The 18,257-nt window shown below is 29.7% G+C and overlaps 2 protein-coding genes and 1 non-coding gene across 3 annotated transcripts; 1 reads left to right on the top strand and 2 right to left on the bottom strand.

The window, feature by feature from the left end:
- The first annotated feature begins 2,351 nt into the window (after positions 1 to 2,351).
- Positions 2,352 to 5,609, top strand: LOC124912598 (nitrate regulatory gene2 protein-like). The gene is made up of 4 exons (XM_047453244.1): positions 2,352 to 2,455; positions 2,827 to 4,101; positions 4,173 to 4,587; positions 4,673 to 5,609. Exons 2-4 carry the CDS (start codon positions 2,877 to 2,879, stop codon positions 5,391 to 5,393), a joined length of 2,361 nt encoding a protein of 786 aa, XP_047309200.1. The 5' UTR covers positions 2,352 to 2,455; positions 2,827 to 2,876; the 3' UTR covers positions 5,394 to 5,609.
- A 936-nt stretch (positions 5,610 to 6,545) lies between these two features.
- TRNAK-CUU lies at positions 6,546 to 6,618 on the bottom strand. Its single transcript has one exon. It is a non-coding gene; the product is annotated as a tRNA-Lys (tRNA).
- A 2,140-nt stretch (positions 6,619 to 8,758) lies between these two features.
- On the bottom strand, positions 8,759 to 9,977 carry LOC124911705 (peroxidase 16-like). The gene is made up of 2 exons (XM_047452215.1): positions 9,362 to 9,977; positions 8,759 to 9,291 (listed from the first exon to the last, which is right to left on the bottom strand). The coding sequence occupies exons 1-2, from the start codon at positions 9,975 to 9,977 to the stop codon at positions 8,885 to 8,887; spliced, it is 1,023 nt and encodes a 340-aa protein (XP_047308171.1). The 3' UTR covers positions 8,759 to 8,884.
- Positions 9,978 to 18,257: the final 8,280 nt, after the last annotated feature.

The following is an 18,257-nucleotide window of genomic DNA, read 5'->3' as shown; positions in this document are numbered from 1 at the left end:
GACATCACTCAATGAATCTCAATAATATTTTACAAAAGACTCCAAATACTAGTCACCCTCACACTGCAAAATTAAGTGAGTTGCTGATTCAACTTACTTTTTATCCATGCGACAATGAGTAGGCATAAGAATTTATTGTATTACTCAATACCAGACTTTTATGACATTATAATCATGGTTTTCCTTAGCATAATTACAATTATATTGTGCAAAAACATTTGCTTTTGACTCATCGTCAATTCATCATGTATGATTCCATTTATATTTATTATGATCATGCTTATGCATTAATTTTTTAAAACATATACAAATTTAAATTATTATTTAATTACTTTCGGATCTCTAATATTTAATTTATTAATTCAGAGTTTAATTAAGGAACAAAATGTCTTATCTAAAAAATCATAAGTTTGAAGTTCAATTTTTACTTAAAAAAACACCGAGAATAAATCATGAGAATTTACTATAATACTCCTCAATATAAGGGGACTTCTATGACATCTTAATAATGGTTTTCTTTGACATAATTACAATTATATTGTGCAAAAACATTTGCTTTTGACTCATCATCATGTATGATTCCATTTATATTATTATTATCATGCTTATGTATTAATAAAAAAAGGAAATAAAGTAATGGCGGAGAACCAAAGAAAATATAAGCTTTTTATGTGCTTTGGTGGAAAAAACAAAGATCAAATGAGCCGCAAAGAAGGAAAGTCCAGTGATTTCCTTAAAAATCTCATTATCAAAATTTTAATATTATTGAACAACAAACAAAAAAAAAGAAAAAAAAAGGGAAAGGACACTCTTGTTAATTTGTTATAAAATTAGGGCCAAGCTCGGAAATACTAGCTTTAAGGTGGGTCCATCCATTATTGCCTTTTGCTTGAACCGACTTTGCCAAAAAAAAAAAATAAAAATAAAAATAAATTGTGAACATAATGTTGCATTATAAATGTAGGAATAATAATATGCTTTCATATAATAACAATAAAATTTAAAATACATTTATCACTAACTTTTAAATTTAATTTGGGTTTACATAGCATTTAATTTAGTGGGTAAGGTTATCTTTTAACTTTGTCTTTCTTTTATTTATTTTTAAAAAATAATAATTTTATATTCTTTAATTAATAGTTTAAGTTTAGATTTTCAATTAGTATTTTTTTTAAAACGATATAGTCATTTCATTAAAAATTATAAAAATAATGTGTCATATATAAATGAACCATTGGATAGCACTTTGAAACATATTATAATGATTTTTTTTTACACTTTTATTGAGCATAAAATTGGTTTGATATCTATATATATAATAATGCTTAATTTTTAAAATGTCTGGATTGCCGGGTTGAGAGCTGTAGTTAATTTGGATATATATGTGAGAGTAAATGAATATTTGAGTCGGATTGTGGGTTGATCCGCCCATAAACATTTTTACCGTAATATTTTTTTCTCGATTTTTTATATTATTACTCGTGCAAATGCACGGGATACATGCTAGTTGTTATAATGGTACATTTATATTTAATTAAGTAGTTTAAAATATAAAATATGATAAAGACTAGAATAAACCCGTAAGTTATTATCTTTTCTAGTCTAGCAACAACAATAGACGGATATCTCTAGCCTCCCTCGGTCCTAGGTTTGAGTCCATCAAACGACAAATTTTACGATTGATTAAATAATTAAGTGTGTTTGCAAGCTATTTGCTTAACCCGCGGAGATTAGTCGCACTCCATAGAAGAAGCAGAACCCAACGTAAAAAAAGAAACCGTACGACAATAATTTTGACTTTTATTTAAATAATTTTAAATGAGAATCAAATTCATAATATTTAATATTTTATGTATTATTCTTTCAATTTTAACCATTTTTAGTGGGTATACAATATGAATCATTAGATACATAGAATCCCGAGGTCAAATAAGTTTATCAATCCTAGATAATCAGATAGGGTAGGATCAAATTTAAATTTATGTAAAACCGGACCCAATTCAAATGTGTCACCCACCCTAATTTTAACATGTATATAGTTTTGTTCACTTTTTATTTATCTATCTATAGGGAATAATTTATCTTTCGGTTGTCTGAATGCTTACATATTATTATTATTATATTTTTCGACCATATTCTATTTCCAAATATTAAAATAAAAATCCATTGAAATTGACATTTAAAAAAAATGTCAATTTGAGAATGAAATAGTGGGGATGGCTATAGATATGCTTAACAAAAGAAAAAGGTAACAGCCAGTGGCAAAACGGAAATTAATAGGAATAACAAGGAGATTTATTCGTTTGAGCTTTAATGAGCTTTAATTTTTTTTTTTCTCTTCTAAGTTCTTGTGTTTTGACCGTTGCTTTTTTTCTCAACTCAACGTCTTTCTTTTTCTCTCTCTAACATCTCTCTTCTGTGAGTTGCAGCTTCGACCGGCATTGCTCAGACACAGGTACGATATTAGAACCATTCTTAAATCATTTTACCGACAATATATAAGCAAAACACGAACTGTTAACAATGGTTACGATTCAAATCTATAACTTAAATCAAGCTTCCCTTTTTATTAATATTAGCCTTTTTCTTTATCTGGGTTCCTTCCTTCATACTTTATTCTTCATGGGTTTGATTTCTTTTGATTCCCAGGTTTTGCATTCTCCAGTTTTAGGGTTGAAAGATGAATAATTTGTTTTTACTCTTCTTAGATTCTCCAAAAGTTTCCTGTTTGTTGGTTTCTGGTTTTTCTTTATCCTTAATTTCAGTTTTACACTTTACTATCTTCTTCGTTTGGATCTTATTTTTGTCTTCTTCTTCATTCAACAGCTTTAAGTGATTTTTCTATATATATGACCTTAAAAGACTGAAGTGGGAGAATGGGATGTTCGATTTCAAGATTGGATGATGAAGAAGCAGTTAAGCTATGTAGAGATCGTAAGAAGTTCATTAAACAAGCTGTTGAGTTTAGAACTAAATTTGCAATGGGACATTTTGCCTATATTGATTCATTGAAAAGAGTGTCGGCTGCCCTTCGTTCTTATGTTGAAGATGATGAACCTCCTCGCGAATATTTGCTAGATTCGTATACAAACCATACGCCGCCGCCATTGATTACTGCAAATCCTGTTAAGAAGAAAAAAAATGAAGGGTTTATCTCTTTTTCCCCAGATGCTTTGTCTGATATTCCAATTCAAGCCAAATCTAAGTCGAAATCGAAAGAAAAGACTTCGTCTTTGAAGATTAACTATCTGATGTCAAGTGGGAATCCAGCAGTTACTGTTGTTGAGGAAAGACCTCAAACTTCTTATAATCTTGAAACTGGTTACTCTACAATGGGTAATAATAATTATGGGTTTGATGGATTCTTTACAATGCAAACCCCGCCACCGCCTCAATCTTCATCGTCGTCCTTCCCTTACTCACCTAATTATGATAGTAGACCTAATAATAATTATCAACCGCCTCCATCTCCGAGGAATTCTCAATGGGATTTCTTTTGGAACCCTTTTTCGTCATTTGACTACTATGGGTACCCAAACAGGAATGGCCATGATCGGCCGATTCTAGATGATGATGTTGCTGGTTTAAGACAAGTTAGGGAAGAAGAAGGGATTCCTGATTTGGAAGAGGAAACTGAACATGAAGATTCTGATATAGATAAAGGAAAACCCACGTCGGTGAAGTTTGCTGCAACAGAGGAAGTTACAGTTGAAGATGATGATGATGATGATGACGACGACGAGGATGATGATGACGAAGACGAGGAAGATGATGATGAAGAAGAAGAAGATGAGTTTTCTAGTGCAACAGAAGATGAACATGATTTAGTAGGGAGAACAAAACCCTGCCATGGAAATCATGAAAAGATGGAAGTATCAAAATTACAGAAAACACAAGAGAAGGCAATTGAAATCCCTGAAGATAAAGATAGACATGAGACGCCAGGATTCACTGTTTATGTAAACCGAAGACCTACAAGCATGAATGAAGTGATAAAACATCTTGAGAATCAGTTCATAGTTGCTGTAACTTCAGCCAGTAAAGTTTCGGCTATTCTAGAGCCCAATAGATCTCACAGCTTACACTCAAATGAAACCACAGGTGAAACAATTAGCAGTTTTCTTTTTCAGATTCTTGAATCTGGTTCTTAATCCTTATTATAACTTGTGCAGTTATGAAAATGTTGAATCCAGTAGCCTTGATCCGTTCATCTTCTTCCCGGTCATCTTCATCAAGATTCTTGGCTTATAATTACAAAGATGATGAATCAGATGATCAAGAATCTTTTAGCAGTTCAACTGGAAGTCATCAATCAACGCTAGACAGATTATACGCTTGGGAGAAGAAACTCTATGACGAAGTGAAGGCTGGCGAGAAGGTTAGGATAGCATACGAGAAAAAGAGCAATTATCTTAAGAGCCAAGATGCGAAAGGAGATCTAACTTTAGTAGAGAAAACAAGAGCAACAATGAGAGCTCTTCATACCCAAATCAAAGTTTCCTTTCATTCAGTTGAATCAATTTCGAAAAGAATTGAAGCTTTAAGAGATAATGAATTGCAACCTCAGCTTCTAGAGCTTGTTCAAGGGTGAGTTGAGTATACATGTTTTTTGAAAATAGTCTGGAATTGGATTATATATACAAAAATTGATTTTGGTTTTTGGCTAAAACAGGTTATGCCGGATGTGGAAGGCGATGGCAGAGTGTCATCAATTACAGAAACGAATCCTCGACGAAGCCAAAGTTTTACTAGCGGCTACCGGTGGTGGAAAGCAGCCCCAAATCATAATAATGCCGTCTTCAGAACCGTATAAGATGGCTCGCGCAGCTTCGAATTTAGAAGTCGAGTTGAGAAATTGGCAAGCAACATTCAAATTATGGATCTCTTCCCAGCGATTGTACGTGCAGGCTTTGAATAGCTGGCTCCATCACGGTCGTCGATCAGGTTTATCATCATCGTCTCCACCACGTCCGTCGATCGATTTAGCTCCTCCCATATTCCGGTTGTGTAAAGAATGGTCAAAGTTCCTCAACGTTGATAATAGGGAGCTGAAGGTGATTGAAGGTCTTGATTTTTTCGCAGCAGGAGTTGGATCAGTCTATGAACATCACCTCAGGGAGGATTCTCGGAATGGGTCGAGTCGACGACTCTCTGGTGGCAGTGGCAACATGGAAATGGTGGAGGCCGCCGCAGTTGGTGGTGGGAATGATGATGAAAATGGGATGAGTGCGGAGAAAATAATGGAACTTGCAATGAGGGTACTTTGTGCTGGAATGTCGGTTGCGGTTAGTTCATTGACGGAATTTGCGGTTAGTTCAGCCGAAGGATACTGTGATCTCATCAGGCGTCGAGACGATGGTTCAAAGGGTTCGGGTTCGACGAATGGTTCGTGAACTTCTTTTTATTTCTTAAACACAATTAAATTTGGTTCATGTTTTTCTCAAGTAGTAATAGTTGTTGTATAAATTAAGGTAGCATATTAGATTGTGGGGGGTTTTCTTCCTTTACTCTCTATTTGACTGTTAACTATAACGGTCAGTTTTTGTAAATTACTAGATTGATTCGACCAATAGTTTTGTTCTAATTATATAACTCTATATATTTTAATAGATGCAATTTATTTTAAATTTGTAGAACTTACATTATGGATTTTAAAAAATTACATTTACATTTAGTTTGTAATGAAAATATAAAAGAAAATTGATTTTGCTTAGCTGGTTGACAAATGTGCAGTCACGTCGGATCTGGCCGTGTTGATGACTCCGACACGGCTGGAGATTTTAGGTCAGACTCATCAGATGGGATCCTATGTTACTTTGCCCACAGAAAGGGTGAAACTGTAAATACATATTTTTATTTTCTTTTAATCATTATCTCTTCCTCTGCTCCCACCTAATCCCTGCTTCTCATGTTCATCCTCATAGGGAAGGAAGGATAAAACAAACATGTATAAGTTTTAGTCGCGTTAAATCTAAAACGGAAGGGCTCAAACCCTCGACCACAAAGTTAAGAGCCTTCTTTTTACGCTTGTCAACTAATCTCTTCAATCTTCGACTCTATGCTAGAACATTTCTCAGAATGCTAGCTCTACCAAGTGAGCTAACGGGTTTTGTTTTGATGCAATTTCCTATAATAACAACAACTAGGTCTTCACATGTTTAAACGAATAAAACAAACTTGTATAAGTTTTAATTGCATCGAATTTAAAACCAGTAAACCACAAAATGGACATCCACCGATGGGTTCAAACCCTGTGAACCCCCTCAACCACAAGGTTAAAAGACTAGCACTTTACCAAGTGAGCTAGACAAGCTTTGTTTTTATGTAATTTTCTATAATAACAACCAGGTCTTCACATGTCTACACGAATAAAAAATAAACTTGTATAAGTTTTAGCCCGACCACAAGGTTAAGAGCTTTGCACTCTACCAATTGTTTTTATGCAATTTTCTATAATAAGAACAAATAGGTCTTCATATATTTAAATGAATAATAACAAACTTGTATAAGTTTTAGTTGCGTCGAATCTAAAATCACAAAACAATCGCCCACCGAGGGGCTCGAACCCTCGACCACAAGGTTAAGAGCCTTGCGCTCTACCAACTGAGCTAGACGGGCTTTGTATTTATGAAATTTTTTATATTAACAACAACTATGTCTTCACATGTTTACACAAATAAAAGACAAACTTGTATAAGTTTTAGCTACATTAGATTTAAACAACAAAATGGACGACGAGGGGCTCACTTACAATACTTTTATTAAATTTAAATTTTAAATATAAAATGATATAATTTTGATAATCATATTAACAAAATCCCAAATAAATTCTTTTATGAAACAATTTTTGTTTAAATCTGAAAAACCCTAAATAACCCCAAAATCAAACAAACTCCTAGTGCTTACTTTGCTGTTTATATATAAAAATATATTTATTTTACTAATTATATGGAATAAGAGGAAATTTCTTTTTTGAATTCCCCAAAATGTAAAATGAGGCTGGCCAAGGCCATACAAGCTAGAGCTAGCTTTTCTTCATGTGACCGTGATAAGATCTTTCGTCTCTAATAAAAATAATAATAATAAATAAAAATATTATACTAATTTTGAGTCAATTTTAAATATATTATATATATTTTTTATTTTGTTTTTTATAAAGAAAATGATGTATATAAAAATTGAAAAAAATTCGTTTAAGCATAACCACAAATTATAACACATGAAAAAAAAACAATACTTAATAAATTATTGAATTCGTAAATCTCGAGAATATCTATTAACTCCTTGACATACTTTACCGACTTTCCTAAACTAATATCAGAAAGCGTCATAATAATAGTATTATAATGATACGCATCAGACGACTACGATTATTGAAAGTTCGACGATTTATTTCCAATCAGAATATCCACTAAAAATTAGGGATAACAACCCAAATATGTAAGCCTGTTATCTCAGTCGCATCAATCCAATATTCTCAGCAACTAACAAAGACTCGGGCATCATCCAATGAATCTCAGTCTCAAGTCTCAATATTACTCCACAAAAAAAATTAAAATACTAGTCACCCTAAAAAATACAAAAATAAAATATATAATATAATTATATATATAGTTTGATTTAAACAAAAAATAACTAATTTATTTTTTTAAATTATTTTGTAATATTGAATAAAATAATATTTTAATTAAAAAATTATTTAAATTTAAATAATTTTGATTGTAAAACTTTGTTTATATTAAAATAATAAAAAAATATTATAAACTCATTTGATAAAAAATATATATATACAAAATTAAAAAAATATATGACTTAATGAAAAAGAAAGAAAATTAATAAATTAAAGATAAATATTAGTGAATATATATTAAAGTTAACACTTTAATAACCATGCATATAAAATTTTCGTGCTTTTTAAGTAGATGAATCATTTAAAAAAAATTAAAATATGTTTCAATTGTTATCTTAAATATTTAAATAAATACTTGTATATATATATATATCAATTAAATGTATAATTATTTTTTATTCAAAATCAGATAATTTTTAAATTTGAGTATTTTTAAATAAAATGAAAATGAAGGATATCAAGAACAGGCAAAGACTATATATCAATATTAATTCTTGATTGGATAAATTAAACTAAGATATCTTATCTTATTAATTAATAGAAATATTGTAGCGATAAGATGTACGTTTATTACGTAGGAAACCAAATAGGATTTCTAATTATGTTATTTAATAAAAAATAATTAATTAGTGTGAAATTATTTTATTAATGACATGGATTTGGCTTTAATTGGAATCAAGCCCCCAAATTTGATTGTTTCTTTAGACATTTCTTGAGACAATTTATATTATGTTTTTCTAAGATAAAAGTTATTTTATTAGTCACTCAACATAATAACATATTGATACTATTATTTTATTTTGGTATGATGTTGTGAATTTTCCTCCTGTTAGTTTAGGTTTTAGGTCAAATTGTTGACATTTCAAAGTTAAATACTTAAATTCAATTTTGACAATCAATGGATCAATATGAAATTTAATTATCATCAAATTTAACTTAGAACTTATATTTTAGGACTTATATGATGACAAGATGAATCGGCCGACCGCAATTACTGAAAATCCACGAAAAAAAGTAATTTACAAATCGGATTTTGTTCGCAATTTTTATCCAAATATTTTTGGTTCACGCCTCTCTCAATACAATTTTTTTTTATAGTTTATTTTTTATTATTTTACTTAGTTATAAAATAATAAAAAAACTAATTTTAAGTCAACTTTTATTGGATAATGGTTGATCTTACACAAATTATTAGTACTACAAATAAAATATGATTTAGAAAAGTCACATTAAAAAATAAAAATAAGATTTCCTCTAGTTGATAAATGAGCAGTCCCGACGTATCTCCCCAGCGTTTCCAGTCTTAACCCCAACACGACCAAGCTTGGTGATAGCACTAATAAACGCCTGGTTGAACGCGTTAGCGTTAGAGGCGAAGAGATTGACGGTATTGCGAGACCTGGGGTCGGTGAAAAGTATCTGGTCGGAGGTGAATAGACCCTTCCCTTGTTGAAGGTTCTTGTAATAGGCATTGTCGAATATCTGTGGAGTTGTCGGATCCATGTTGATCGCGATTCTCGGGTCAACCTTTACCGGGCACATCTGTCTGAGTTGAAGGGCGTATGCTAAGTTCAAAGTCGGGTCAATCTTGTTTTTAGGACTGAAGTTGTAGATCCTCTTTGAGAACTTCCCGCAATGAGAAAACCCGAGGGTGTGGGCTCCTATGAAAATAGTTTTGTTAAAAACAATACAAAAACAGAGTGCCCAAATTGACTTAGAATAGTTTTGTACCTGAAAGAGCAATCATGTCGGTTTGTGAGAGACCATGGGAGGAGAACATAGTATTGAGTTTGTCAAGATTGAATTCAGGTTGGGGAAGACTATGTTGGACACTAGCTATGGTTGAGATTCTTCCATCGCGCCTTCCAAGCTCCACTTGATAAAACGGGCCACCAGCCAACGACACAACATCTCTAGTGGCTAAAGCCAAAATATCTGCGCACGACACTTTATTGGTGCATCGAGAATCTTTGTCCACAGCAGCTTTCGCCTTGACAACCGTATCGAATCCATCTCCAGCCAACGAGATGTCGTCGGGGTGATCCTTCTCTACCTTTCCCGTCGGTCCTGCTAGTAGGACCGAAGCATCGCAACCCCTGACGAAGCAATCGTGGAAGAAGAGACGTAGAGTGGCAGGAACGGTGACAAAGGTTTGTTGGAATTTTTGGGTGACGGCTGATCTAACAAGGGATTCAACATTTGGGCAAATGTTTTTGTAAAAATCAGTTTTCAATTGGGCTTGTGTAGGAAGAGGGCTAAGGCTAAGGGTCAGGATCAAGATGATCAGGGTCATGATTGATCCCTGAGCACCGCCCCAAGTCCGCCGTGAATCGGTTGCCGTCGCCATATATGGTAGATATAGGTTTCTTTGTGATGTATGTAAGTTTGGGTGAGAAAGTCGGGGAAGATTGATACATATTTATAGTCATATGTATGATGAAGGTCCACTGATGTTTTATCATATTATGAACTCCACTTGTGTCTGTCTTGTTATTTAACTATTACTATATTTAGTTTGACTTATACCATTTCAATTCCTTAAAAAGAATTCTTATGATTTGTTAGCTCAACCGTCTATTCAAATTGTTTTTTTATTTATCAAAATCAAATATAAGAGTTTTTTCGGTTTATTTGAATAAATTTTGAGGAGGTTGCATTTTTATTTGAATATATAATGATAATATTTTTATAAAAAATAAAATAAAATGTATTTTAATATGTTTGTTAATAAATTGATTCACGTGATTACAATAAAGTTGATGTAGTGAGATTAAATTTGCAAATACAAGTCATGTCATGTTTTTTATTACGACGTTTTCTGGGATTTGTTCTGAAAAGTCAGTGGAGTCAGTACGAAAGTTAATTGTTTTTTCGTCGAAGACCTAAATCTCGATAACTTACTACATAACGTGCTTAATTCTATTCTTCTTATTTTTTTCGTTAATATGAATACAACATTTAAAAATGAGATGATACTTAATTATTGTTGAATTTTTTTAAAATCCAATCCAACAAGTAATTAGTCTATATATGACTTTTCATGATTTAGATAAGTTGTTAGATATCTTGAAAAGTTTTATTTCTTAAATTTAATTTGTACTCTACAAGTGGACTCGGACAACTTAAAATTGTTATAGAAAAATAGAATTTAACAATTTAATTAATTAATATAGAATATATAAATAATAAAATAAATTGTCAAATTAAGACTTATCTGGTGTTGGAATTCCCCGGTATTGTGATATTGTATAGGAATTACAACAGGGCCATGTGTTTTAGACGGTGGTTGCATAATGTGACTCGAATAAATTAACTAAGAGTTGTTAGGATAAAGTCCAATCAAATCGTTACATTTATTTTCATGATCACCTACTTAATATAAAAGTTATAAGAAAATTAATAAACTAATTAAGAGAATTAGCAGGTGAAAAGTAACCCACATTCATCTAATTAATTATTTACTACTACATACATAAATAAAATTCTTTTTTTTGTAAAATTTATTAGAGGCAACGTGAGGGTAGCTAGTGAAAGATGTCACATAATCATCAAAATGGTTTAAAAGTGAGTAAGAAAATGAAACAAAAAAAAAGTTATATCGAAAACTTGCATGCATAATAGAGAGGTAAGACAAGGTTATAGTTGTGTTTTTAGATTTGACAATGTTCAGAAAATAACTTAAACGACAAAATTACATAATAATGCGACCGAGATCGTATCCACCAAATCCTTCGTCCCAGCATACCAAAAGGAAAGATCAAAAGATATACTTCATCATCGAAAGCAGATTGAGAGATAACCAAAATCACTAGCATGGGCATCCAAAACCTAAGTGACCTGTTTTGATTTAGTGTTTCTCGAATCCTTCTCGAATGACTTTCTCAATATATAATGTCGGTTTTATGGAAAGTCGAAGTCAAAGAACTTCCCGTGATGAAATGACTACTCTTTACCATACGACCTACCCATTTATTAGTAATTTGTTCATATTTGTCGCAACGTGTTGAATACAAATTCTATTTATATTAAAACAGTTATTTTGTTTTACTAAAATGCCTTAAATTAAATTAAGAGTCAAAATAGTTACATTTATATTTCGTTTCATGTTGAAATTATATTAAAAAAAAATTTGTTTGTAAGAAAAATATATTATGAAATGGGGGCAATGAGATCTTATTATTATCTGTATAGATCGAAAATAAAAACATAATTTAATATATTGACTATTCACTTACTAAAGAAAAATAGGAGTCTTTAATTAATAGATTGAATCTTGCATCCAACTGAAAAACAATATTAATTACTTTAGTTAATAGATAATACTTTTTTTTCTTATTCTAAGATGAAAGAAAATTCAATTAAATACATAAATTAATAAAATATATATTTAATATATTTTCACATTTGAAACTATGAAATAGTATATGATGCAGATTTAATTTAATTAAAAAAAATCAAATAAATAAAACCACTGATATTTAATAAATGTTTTTATAATTCCACTTTAAACGGGATTAATAAATTAATTACAGATTAGATTTGATAGGGAATTGAAGGTTAATTAAGCACGACTTAGACATTATAATTAATTAAGGAGAGATGCATGTTACGTACACGTAATTAAATAAATAAACAGTAGAATTATGGGTTACATGATTGAGAGAAAACATGCATTGCTTAGCTAGCTTTATAACTAATTAAATAAATAAATAAATAAATACTATATTTATTCATTTTGCCCATTTCTTCCATCGCCCATGACACTACCTTACTTTACCAATCAATTCTTTTTTTTAATATTTTTATAATTCGGTTAACATTTTGTTTGAATGACTGGTGTAAATATTCAAATTAGTCATCATGTACGTATGTTTTTTATTTTTTACTAGAGTAAATATTATAAATTTCAACGTGGATCCTCATGTTTAATTAAAGTGAACTACAATTCCAAGAATTAGAGTTTGGATAGGTTTTAAATTTTTTTAGGTGGACTAAAGAAAATATAAAAAAAATTATGAATAAAACGAGTGAATTAATGTTGATTTTTATATTTGTTTTTTTAGTGTAAATATTATAATTTTTTTCTGTTTAATTAGAGTGGACAATTGACTTCTAAAATTAGAGTTTTGATAGGTTTGAAATTTTTTTAGGTGTATTAAAGAAAATAAAGAAAAAATTATGAATAAAATGAATGTATGAATTTTGGTTTTTTCATTTATATTTATAGTTTAAATATTATAAATTTCTCTGGTATAATTTTTTAAAGTGGACTTAAGAATAAAATTGGTTTTTCTATTTTCTTGAAAATTAAATAAGCAAATCATTATAAATTAAAAAATTATAAAATGAAGGGATTATGTCACATTTTTATCGTATTTTTGTGTGAACAGTCTACTTATGTCCTAACATAAATTTGTCCCAGTATTTTTTTAAGTGAGAATTCAACCTTTTGAAATTTATATATATATTTTTTAAGATAGTTAAGTCATTTTGATGTGGGGATTATTGTAAAATTATCTGATTTATTTGAGGAAAAAAATCATAATTTATCTAATTTTGTTGGTAAAATCTTTTAGTATTTAATATTATATAAAAAAAATGAGTAAGATACCTAGGAGCTCTTGTTGCCATGAAATTATGCAAGTCCAATGGTGGGTAGCTTTTGGAGAGTTTGCAGTTTTTTATTTTATTTTATTAAACAATATATATATATATATATATATATATATATATATATATATATATATATATATATATAATATTTTAACATTAAAATTAATTTATCTTAATTGATTAGTTATATATTTCTTTTTACTAAAAATAATAATATATAATAAACAAGAAAAAATAATATGAATATAGCCCAAAAATATAATTTTTGGTCAAACTATATTTATACCTCCCAATTCAAAATGATTTAAGAAAGTAGAAAATGCAAGACATTAGTATGGGCAATTTCTTTAAACTTAAGTTTCTTTTATTATTTATTTATTATTTTAAATGAGAGTTAATTATTTTTGGAGTATATTAAATAGATTCTCACAATTTCAATATTAACTGAATCTCTGAGATTTTTTATTTTTTGAAAAACTCTTTTTAATAATTCTTTTTTGTTAAACAAATTTTATTCACTTTTATTATTAATATTTTTTTGTGTGCATGTTACATGTTCTAATGGTTTGTGTGTTATTCTACTCCCATTATAAAAACAATGATAAAATGGTAAAAACAATTAAAGCATTAGGAGGGAGATTTGATGAGATGACACTGAAGAACTTATTTGTAAAAAAATGTCAGCGCATAAAAAAGAAAGTGTGGGTGACATTTTTATTTTATTTTTTGACGATTTTGCCCATGTCGCGAGACGCAACCGGCATTCGCGAGACGATTTTTTTTCTTTTTTTTTGAAAAAAAAAATCGTCTCGCGATTGCCGGGTGCGTCTCGCGAATACTGGTTGCGTCTCGCGAATACCGGTTGCGTCTCGCAACGGGGGCATTTTCGTCAAACAAATAAAAGTGTCACCAACGCTATTTTTATGCGCTGACAGTTTTTGCAAATACACTATTTAGTGTCATTTGTTTCAATTTCCAGTTAGAATGGTAAAACATCAAATCAATCACAAATAATGAATTTAAATTGAAAACCCAACACAAAAGGTGAGTTTCTTAAGGGACCATTAAATTCAATGTTTTAGCTCATTTAAATGTAATTGGGAATGTTTAGCATCCTAAATAAACAAAACATATAGTGTACTTATGTGAAGATAGGTGATGTTATTAAATAATTATTAGCACTTGATGCCACTTATCGGTTATATAACCCTAGCTACTAAATATTGACTCAAGTGGATAATATTTAAGCTTAAAATGTATAGTTACCAAATTAATACATAAACATAAGTTTAGTTGGAAAGTAGTAACATCAATTTAGATATAACAAAAGTCAAAACATTAGCATGGGCTATTTATTGATACTTGAGTTTATTTTTATTTATTTTTTAACTTTTTTTTTATATTTTATCTGAATTAAATTTTCGTATATCATGATCAAAGGCAGATGTAGGTAGTAACAAGTGATCCAAACTATTATATATATATATATATATATATAATGACGACGAGAAATACGGTTGTTATTGATTACTTCCCATTGCTAATGAGCTTAGATTTCAAATCATATCATAGTTCCCTCCTTGTTTCACTCTCTACCATGAATCATTTTAAATTAGGAATAAAACGAGTGAATAAACGTGAGTTTTATATTTTTTTTTAAATTATAAAAATAAATATTGAATTAAATTGAAAAGTTAGAAAAATTAAAATAATAATATATAATAAACAAGAAAAAATAATATGAATATAGCCCAAAAATATAATTTTTGGTCAAACTATATTTATACCTCCCAATTCAAAATGATTTAAGAAAGTAGAAAATGCAAGACATTAGTATGGGCAATTTCTTTAAACTTAAGTTTCTTTTATTATTTATTTATTATTTTAAATGAGAGTTAATTATTTTTGGAGTATATTAAATAGATTCTCACAATTTCAATATTAACTGAATCTCTGAGATTTTTTATTTTTTGAAAAACTCTTTTTAGTAATTCTTTTTTGTTAAACAAATTTTATTCACTTTTATTATTAATATTTTTTTGTGTGCATGTTACATGTTCTAATGGTTTGTGTGTTATTCTACTCCCATTATAAAAACAATGATAAAATGGTAAAAACAATTAAAGCATTAGGAGGGAGATTTGATGAGATGACACTGAAGAACTTATTTGTAAATAAATGTCAGCGCATAAAAAAGAAAGTGTGGGTGATATTTTTATTTTATTTTTTGACGATTTTGCCCATGTCGCGAGACGCAACCGGCATTCGCGAGACGATTTTTTTTCTTTTTTTTTGAAAAAAAAAATCGTCTCGCGATTGCCGGGTGCGTCTCGCGAATACTGGTTGCGTCTCGCGAATACCGGTTGCGTCTCGCAACGGGGGCATTTTCGTCAAACAAATAAAAGTGTGACCAACGCTATTTTTATGCGCTGACAGTTTTTGCAAATACACTATTTAGTGTCATTTGTTTCAATTTCCAGTTAGAATGGTAAAACATCAAATCAATCACAAATAATGAATTTAAATTGAAAACCCAACACAAAAGGTGAGTTTCTTAAGGGACCATTAAATTCAATGTTTTAGCTCATTTAAATGTAATGGGAATGTTTAGCATCCTAAATAAACAAAACATATAGTGTACTTATGTGAAGATAGGTGATGTTATTAAATAATTATTAGCACTTGATGCCACTTATCGGTTATATAACCCTAGCTACTAAATATTGACTCAAGTGGATAATATTTAAGCTTAAAATGTATAGTTACCAAATTAATACATAAACATAAGTTTAGTTGGAAAGTAGTAACATCAATTTAGATATAACAAAAGTCAAAACATTAGCATGGGCTATTTATTGATACTTGAGTTTATTTTTATTTATTTTTTAACTTTTTTTTATATTTTATCTGAATTAAATTTTCGTATATCATGATCAAAGGCAGATGTAGGTAGTAACAAGTGATCCAAACTATTTTATATATATATATATATATATATATATATATGATAATGACGACGAGAAATACGGTTGTTATTGATTACTTCCCGTTGCTAATGAGCTTAGATTTCAAATCATATCATAGTTCCCTCCTTGTTTCACTCTCTACCATGAATCATTTTAAATTAGGAATAAAATGAGTGAATAAACGTGAGTTTTATATTTTTTTTTAAATTATAAAAATAAATATTGAATTAAATTGAAAAGTTAGAAAAATTAGAAGTTACTAGCATTTAGCCCGTGCATTTGCACGAGTAATAATATAAAAAACCGTGAAAAAAATTACGGATAACATTTTTAATTTTATTTTTAACCGTTTTAAATTTATGGGTGGGTCAACACATAATCCGACCCAAGTATCCATTTACTCAACATTATTATATATTAGTTAGTTAAAAAGTTGAACTTATATTAATATTAAAACGTCCCGCATTTATCAAATTTGGTGTTTGAATTTAATATATAAAATCTTTGTAGCCTAGTTGGTTAAAGAGTTGTACTTGTTTTGTTAGGTTGCAAGTTCGAAACATACCTCTAGCATTTTTAATTTTATTTTTAACCGTTTTAAATTTAAAAACGGGTCAACCCACAATCCGACCCAAGTATCCAAATTAACCACAGCTCTCGACCCGGCAATCCGAACACTTTAAAAATTAAGCATCATTATATATATATAGATTAGTTAGTTAAAAAGTTGAACTTATATTAATGTTAAAACGTCCCGCGTTTATCAAATTTGGTGTTGAATTTAAAATATAAAGTCTTTGTAGCCTAGTTGGTTAAAGAGTTGTACTTGTTTTGTTAGGTTGTAAGTTCGAAACATACCTCTAGCATTTTTAATCAATCCAACCCAAGTATCCAAATTAACCACAGCTCTCGACCCGGCAATCCGGACACTTTAAAAATTAAACATCATTATATATATATAGATTAGTTAGTTAAAAAGTTGAACTTATATTAATGTAAAAACGTCCCGCGTTTATCAAATTTGGTGTTGAATTTAAAATATAAAGTCTTTGTAGCCTAGTTGGTTAAAAAGTTGTACTTGTTTTGTTAGGTTGCAAGTTCGAAACATACCTCTAGCATTTTTAATTTTATTTTTAATCGTTTTAAATTTAAAAACGGGTAAACCCACAATCCGACCCAAGTATCCAAATTAACCACAGCTCTCGACCCGGCAATCCGGACACTTTAAAAATTAAGCATCATTATATATATATAGATTAGTTAGTTAAAAAGTTGAACTTATATTAATGTTAAAACGTCCCGCGTTTATCAAATTTGGTGTTGAATTTAAAATATAAATTCTTTGTAGCCTAGTTGGTTAAAGAGTTGTACTTGTTTTGTTAGGTTGTAAGTTCGAAACATACCTCTAGCATTTTTAATTTTATTTTTAACCGTTTTAGATTTAAAAACGGGTAAACCCACAATCCGACCCAAGTATCCAAATTAACCACAGCTCTCGACCCGGCAATCCGGACACTTTAAAAATTAAGCATCATTATATATATATAGATTAGTTAGTTAAAAAGTTGAACTTATATTAATGTTAAAACGTCCCGCGTTTATCAAATTTGGTGTTGAATTTAAAATATAAATTCTTTGTAGCCTAGTTGGTTAAAGAGTTGTACTTGTTTTGTTAGGTTGTAAGTTCGAAACATACCTCTAGCATTTTTAATTTTATTTTTAACCGTTTTAGATTTAAAAACGGGTAAACCCACAATCCGACCCAAGTATCCAAATTAACCACAGCTCTCGACCCGGCAATACGGACACTTTAAAAATTAAGCATCATTATATATATATAGATTAGTTAGTTAAAAAGTTGAACTTATATTAATATTAAAACGTCCCGCATTTATCAAATTTGGTGTTTGAATTTAATATATAAAATCTTTGTAGCCTAGTTGGTTAAACAGTTGTACTTGTTTTGTTAGGTTGCAAGTTCGAAACATACCTCTAGCATTTTTAATTTTATTTTTAACCGTTTTAAATTTAAAAACGGGTCAACCCAC

Source organism: Impatiens glandulifera, chromosome 8 (genome assembly GCF_907164915.1).
Source record: "Impatiens glandulifera chromosome 8, dImpGla2.1, whole genome shotgun sequence".
Taxonomy (NCBI): domain Eukaryota; kingdom Viridiplantae; phylum Streptophyta; class Magnoliopsida; order Ericales; family Balsaminaceae; genus Impatiens; species Impatiens glandulifera.
The sequence above is the reverse complement of the archived record's forward strand: the minus strand, read 5'-3'. Positions and strand labels throughout refer to the sequence as shown.